The sequence below is a fragment of the Peromyscus eremicus genome, chromosome 4, assembly GCF_949786415.1.
Source record: "Peromyscus eremicus chromosome 4, PerEre_H2_v1, whole genome shotgun sequence".
Lineage (NCBI taxonomy): Eukaryota > Metazoa > Chordata > Mammalia > Rodentia > Cricetidae > Peromyscus > Peromyscus eremicus.
In genome coordinates, this window is record NC_081419.1 from 51,548,671 (window position 1) to 51,554,952 (window position 6,282).

General features: G+C 45.1%; 1 protein-coding gene across 1 annotated transcript in view; it reads right to left on the minus strand.

Annotated features, from left to right (window-relative positions):
* Positions 1-5,841, minus strand: part of Ola1 (Obg like ATPase 1) — a 138,774-nt gene extending 132,933 nt beyond the window's left edge. The window contains exons 1-2 of the mRNA XM_059260699.1: positions 5,673-5,841; positions 4,263-4,363 (exon numbers count right to left, since the gene is read on the minus strand). Coding sequence (XP_059116682.1) covers positions 4,263-4,363 — 101 coding nt within the window. The 5' untranslated portion in view covers positions 5,673-5,841. The remainder of the gene's footprint in view (positions 1-4,262; positions 4,364-5,672) is intronic.
* Between the last annotated feature and the right edge of the window lie 441 nt (positions 5,842-6,282).

Here is a 6,282-nt window from a genome sequence, read left to right on the forward strand (position 1 = left end):
ACTCTGGCAAAGGCATGGTAGCATGAGTATGGTACTGCAGTTGAAAGGAAAATGCTGCTAAATCACTGGGTCCTTTGACACTGTGGGTAACCAGCTGTCTGGAATTCATAGCAGCCTAGGCCATAGGAAAAGGCCACAATCCTAGGGACTGCTAAGCTATGAATTCCCTAAGGCAATCATAAAGAAGGTCCACTATGACTAAAGCAACCAATCTCTGACTGCAAAACACTCCTTTCCATAACAAACTCTTTAAGCCAAGGTTATCTGGGCTGTTCGAACATCAACATCGTAACTCAACCTAATGCAATGGGAGAAGAGCTATCTCTGACACAGTCTAGAACGTCGAGTAATTTCCCCCAAGGGCTTCTAAGCCTTACACTCACAATAATACAATGGTCTAACAAGAGGTAATTTACAAAGCACCCTGAGGTAAGAAACAGTAAGAGAGAGCTAGAAACTAAATGTCCATACTCTTGGCATGATACTCTTTCTTCTTCATTAAAAGCAGCAATAAAACATGTTTCTTTATCACTAAGCCTACATACAGCTATCAAAGGGGGCAAATTATCCCATTCACAAATAATTACTACCTTCCACAAATAATTATTGGGTGTTCACTATGTTACTAACACCAGTCTAGGCACTAGAAATATGTCAATAAACAGGAACAACACAATCTCTTCCTTTACAGTCTTGAAAGTCCAATCGGAGATACCAAACAGCTAACTCAATTAGATAACATGTATCAAACACTCAGAACAGAGACTTGCACATAGTAAGTGTTTACTAAATGCCAGACTAGCTTTCTGGGCAAAGGGATTTACTCCTGTAGCCCCAGCATTCAATAAGCACAGGCACAAAGATCCCTGGGGATTCAAGGACAGCCTGGGCTAGACAGTAAGTTCTAGATCAGCATGGGCTACAGAATGAGACCTTGTCACAAATGAAATGACATGGTGTGGTAGGATATGATATAAAATTCAGCTGGGCTCAGTGATGCATCCCAGCACTAGGGAGGCAGAGGCAGGAGGATCTCTGTGGGTTCGAGAACAGCCTAGTCTACATAGTGAGTTCCAGGATAGCCAGAGCTACATAGTGAGACCTTGTCATGAAAACAAACACAAACAAATCAGTTTAGCTACAAGTATAACCTCTTAATTTCTAGTAATTAGCTTTACCGGTATATACTAAAAAAGCAAGCATTCTTAACTAACTCTCTAAATATCAAGAGATTCCTTAGATTAGTTTCTGTCCTGGATAGTTTTATGCCAACTTGACACAAGCTGGAGTCATCTGAGAGGAGGGAACCTTAACTGAGAAATTGCTTCTATAAGATCGACTGTAGGCAAGCCTGTAGGGCATTTTCTTAATTAGTTCATAATGGGTGAGAACACCCTTGGCCAGACGGTCCTGGGTTCAATGAGAAAGCAGGATGAGCAAGCCATGGAGAGCAAGCCAGTAGGCAGTACTCCTGCATGGTCTCTGCATCAGCTCCTGCCTCCAGGTTCCCCCACTGGCCTGAGTCTCCACCTCGGCTTCTGTCAATGGACGGTGATTCAGAATATGTAAACTCAATAAAAATAAACCCTTTCCTCCCCAAGTCGCTTTTGCTTTTGGTCATGGTGTTTTTATCACTGTAGCAGTAACCTTGACCAAGATAGTTTCTACATGGATCATCCTTATTTCCACCAGCAGACCATCCTTAACTAAACTACCCTGGCAGGGTGTGGTGGCTCAGGCCTTTAATCCCAGCACTCAGGAGGTAGAAGCAGGTGGATCTCTGTGAGTTCGAGACCAGCCTGGCTCACAGATCAAGTTCCAGAACAGCCAAGACTACATAGAGAAACCCTGTCTTCAAAAAAAAGAAAGAAAGAAAAGAAATAAGAATCATCCAGGTCAAGAATTCATGTAGCTGAGCTCCATGTGGACTCAATACCTGCCTGTACCACTCAAGCTCTTATCCTCCTAAAGTCTAGCTGTTCACTCCTTCAGCTTCTTAAAACAGTCAAGATTTGTGTTTCACACAGTGAACCCTACCTGATATTGTTTAATAGAAAGATCATTCTATAAAAAGAAATTTTACAACCAAGCACACTTGCCAAAATTGAATAAACTATCGCTTAAAAACAAATACATTTTCACAAAAGCCCTGAGTCAAATCTTCAGGACCTCCCTATCAAAACGGAGTAAATAAATTCAAGCCAGCAAGACGGCTCAGCAGGCAAAGGTGGCTACCACCAAGCCTGACGACCTGAATTCAACCCCCTGAACCCACATGGTGGAAGAACCAACTCCCACAAGTTGTCCTCTAATCTCCAATATTTGTGTCATCATCCACAAACAAAATAAATACAAATGTAACTCAAAATACTTTGAAGGAAAATTTTACTCTATGTAAAACATCTCAATAAAACTGAAGAGGACTATTTTAAAGCTGAAAGCATAAATACCACAATTATACTGAATAACAGAACCTTTTAGGTTTTCTCGTATATTAGTTATTATTATACTCTAGTTCCCCCTCAAAAAAAAACTTACATAAAAAACACTTAAGATCTTAAGATGGCCCTTTTCAATTAGTACCATTTGAAGTCTAGATCCTCTGACTACAGTGATTCCAAAGAGATGAATGCTAATATCTAAAAACTATCTTACTGGTGCAGAAAAGCTCACTGCAAACATTATAATCATATTTTGCTTTCAAATGTATTGACAGTACCCTACAGTACCTGGCTTGATTACTTGTTTTGCTGTATTTCCACTCTCTGTTTATTATTACTTTACAAGTAGACTCTAGCACAGCAGGAAACTCCTTCAAAATATACCCCACTCTAGAAGAGACTGAAATTGGGACATATTTGCTCCTGTTTTACATTACAAGAATCTAAGAACTGGGTCCTTGAGCATATCGTGTGCCATTCACTGAAGACTGGAACAGGAGCTCCAAGGAGCAGAGCACAAAGTTGTTCTCCATGCCACTAATGCTCTAGTGAGCCTCATAAATCCACGCTGTGCCTACTACCTAATTAATCACTTGTTTGCTTGTTTTTGTTTTTTCGAGACAAGGTCTGTGTATCTCTGGCTGTCCTGGAACTCACTCTGTAGACCAGGCTGGCCTCCAACTCAGAGATCCACCTGCCTCTGCCTCCCGAGCGCTGGAATTAAAGGTGTGCGTCACCACCGCCTGGTTAAACCTAACCACTTGTAATATGTGTGTGTGTGTGTTTCTTGTTGTTACAAGATCTTAATATGGCCCAGACTGGCCTCAATCTCACAGTAATGCTTTTGCATTAGCCTCTCAAGTGCCAGGATGAAGATGTGAACCATCATGCCTAGCTAAGATAGTTTAAATAATGAAAAGAGCAGACAGTGAACATTAATGTTATATGTGCAAAAAACTATATGATAAACTCCATACATACTGCTATCACTGCCTTACATGCAAATATATGGCATATATGGTTAATTTTGAAAACATAACAAAATTCAGTACTTTGTGCACATAATTCCCAAGTTTAAACACTTTTTTTGTGTACACATGTGTATGGCATGCATTTATATGTTCAAATGTGTGTAGACATGGGTGCATGTGTGTATAAGGCAGCCTGACACTGACAGAAGTGTCTTCCTTGAGGGCTTGCCACCTTACCTACTGAGGCAGGGTCTCTTGCTGAACCCAGAGCTCACTATTTTGGCTAGCCTGGGTAGCCAGCTTGCTCTGTGGATTCCCTGTCTCAGCCTTTAAACATGCTGTCGCAGAAACTCTTTACCCACCTTCCAATAGTATATTCGAAGTACTCGCCTCTCTCTCCAGTAAAAATTCACCCCCTAGACAACCGTCTTCTCTCAAGAGCTTTATAAAAAAAGTTTTAAAACTATTTCCTAAATTGTTCTGTAAAAGGTTCCTGGTAACAGCCTAGGTTGGAGGTACAATTCCCAACAAATGCAATACTATGCTTCTCCCAACATTTCAAGCAACTGTATTGGACTTGCCTCATTGATATTTTGATATTGATATTGCCTCCTTGCTTCTTCCTGAGGCTAGCAAAACAATATAAACAACTCGTTTCAATGTGTGCAAAAAAAACTAAAATTAAATAAATAAAACACATGTAAGTTAAAGCCTAGGTTTGTAACAGTAATATTCTACCCCCCCCCCTTTTTTTCAATTGCAATTCTTATTGCCTTGTGAGTTTCTATTTCTACAACAGGACCCAAAAGTTTATAAAATAAAAGTATGAAAAGTCCCAGTTTTTACTTACCCAACATTTGGCAATCCAACAATACCAATTTTCAGTGAGGTTCCAAATCTTCCAATGATTGGGGGTGGTTTAATTCCATCTCCTGCCTTTTTCGGGGCCATCTAAAATGTCAAAATAAACTTTTTAAAGTACCCCTACAAAAAAATACACATTTCTGTATACAGAATATATAACTGGGTAACAGAAAATAAAACATACTGTATATATCAATCTTCAACTAAAATAAGAGCGAAATCCATTCGGTTTTTAACACAAGGGAGAGGGTTCTGTAAACATATCAGATTCTAATGTTTGTCAAAGAGTCACTTCTGAGTAGTCCCAGAAAGACTGTGACAGAAGGAATCAAAGATGAACATAAAACTTAGCTCCACTCTTCCATCCTGGCTGCTGACAACCACCTTCTTGCCCTGTCATACGAAGGAAAGCATCAGAAGCCGGGGCAGAGACACAAGTCAAAGAAAACCCATTCTGGAAACACCAACCAGTCAAGTCTCCTCTCACCAGTCATTCCTCCATTACCTGGGACCCGCCCTTTCACCTCTCCCCACAACTCAGTGTTTACCACAATGCTCACTGCAGGGCCTGGAGGTCCTCCTAAGCCAGACTCTTCCACCTTTGACACTGTAGGTACGGCTAATCAGTCCTTATAAACAGTCTTCAAAACCCACGCTCCACACACTGGATACTTCTCAGGGGCTCACCTCACCCCTTTTAAAATCCAACCCAGAGCTTCAGGTATGCTAAAAAGCAAGGGCTCTACCAATAAGCTGTACAGCCCCCATTTCAAATACTTTCAACCTTTTGATTGACAGGTCCAAACTTTCTGTCTTTGCTTGCTCGTTGTGGCTCCACGATCCTCTGTGCAAAACTGGATCCCACTCTACACTGCAATAGGAACCGACGAGGAACAGCACTCTCGCGTCTCAGAAGCTGGAAACTAAAACTACCCTGTCTTCTGGCTTGTACCTCTTAGAGCCACGCAGGGGACCCCGCTCCTGAAGTGATAGTCCAACCTGTAATCCCAGATCGGGAGGCCAAAGATCTCCCGTCTTAGGGTCTTGACACCTGTTCCGGGCCCATCTCCAGGCCTCCAACGAACAGCTGCATGGGGAGAGCCGGTCCAGTCCTGTGGCCTACAAGGGGTGGCTCGCGGCCCAGCTGAGCAGGACCCCCGCACACCACCTTTCCCCCTCCTGACCCGGCACTGACGTCCTGCCCTGAGGCAAGGCTCTGCCCAGACTGCGGCGAGGGCCGATCTCGTGGCCGCGCGGCCTACTCCGAGGGCGCCTCATTCATCCACACGCCCCACGCCGTCCGCTGCCCTCAGTCCATCCCGGCGGCCCGGCTCCGGCCTGGCGTCAGCCTCCAAGCCACTGGCCTAGGCGCCCGTGGGCTCCCTCAGGAACTCACCGTGCGACGGGCTGACGATCGCACCGGGTCCCGGGCTGCAAAAACCCGTGTAGCCGGCAGCCGGAGGTGGGGAGGAAGGCGGAGAGAACGCAGGCCCGGCCCTCCGCCGAGCCGCACGCACGACGGCAGAGGCGACGGAACAGGCGGGCCGGGGCGGCACCTGTGCGCAGGCCACGCCCCGCACACGAGCCACGCCCATTGGTCCGGATGCCGCGTTCCCGGTGGGCGGGGCTTGCGAGGGGGCGGGCACTTAGCTGCTGCGCCAGGCTTCCGCGTCTCAACACGTGGGCTTCGGCAAAGCCTCCGCGTTTCCTTCCGTTTGGCTGCTCCGGGTCCTTCACCCGCTCCACCTCGGATTCCCCTTGGCCCAGACCGACTGCGCCGAGATCCAACTTCCGCCACCTGCACGGCGCAGCCCGCCCCCCCTTTTCCAATAACTTCTTTCAGACAGGCTGACGAGGAGAGGCCATTAAACTTTCTTCCAGGGAAAATGGACCAAGTAAAACTTAGGATCCAAGGCGCCCCTAGCAACCACACAAGTACAGAAAACAGTTAAAGAATCTTCGTATCCTTTCCCACTGCCACAGGCACATCCCTTTTTTCAGGGTAG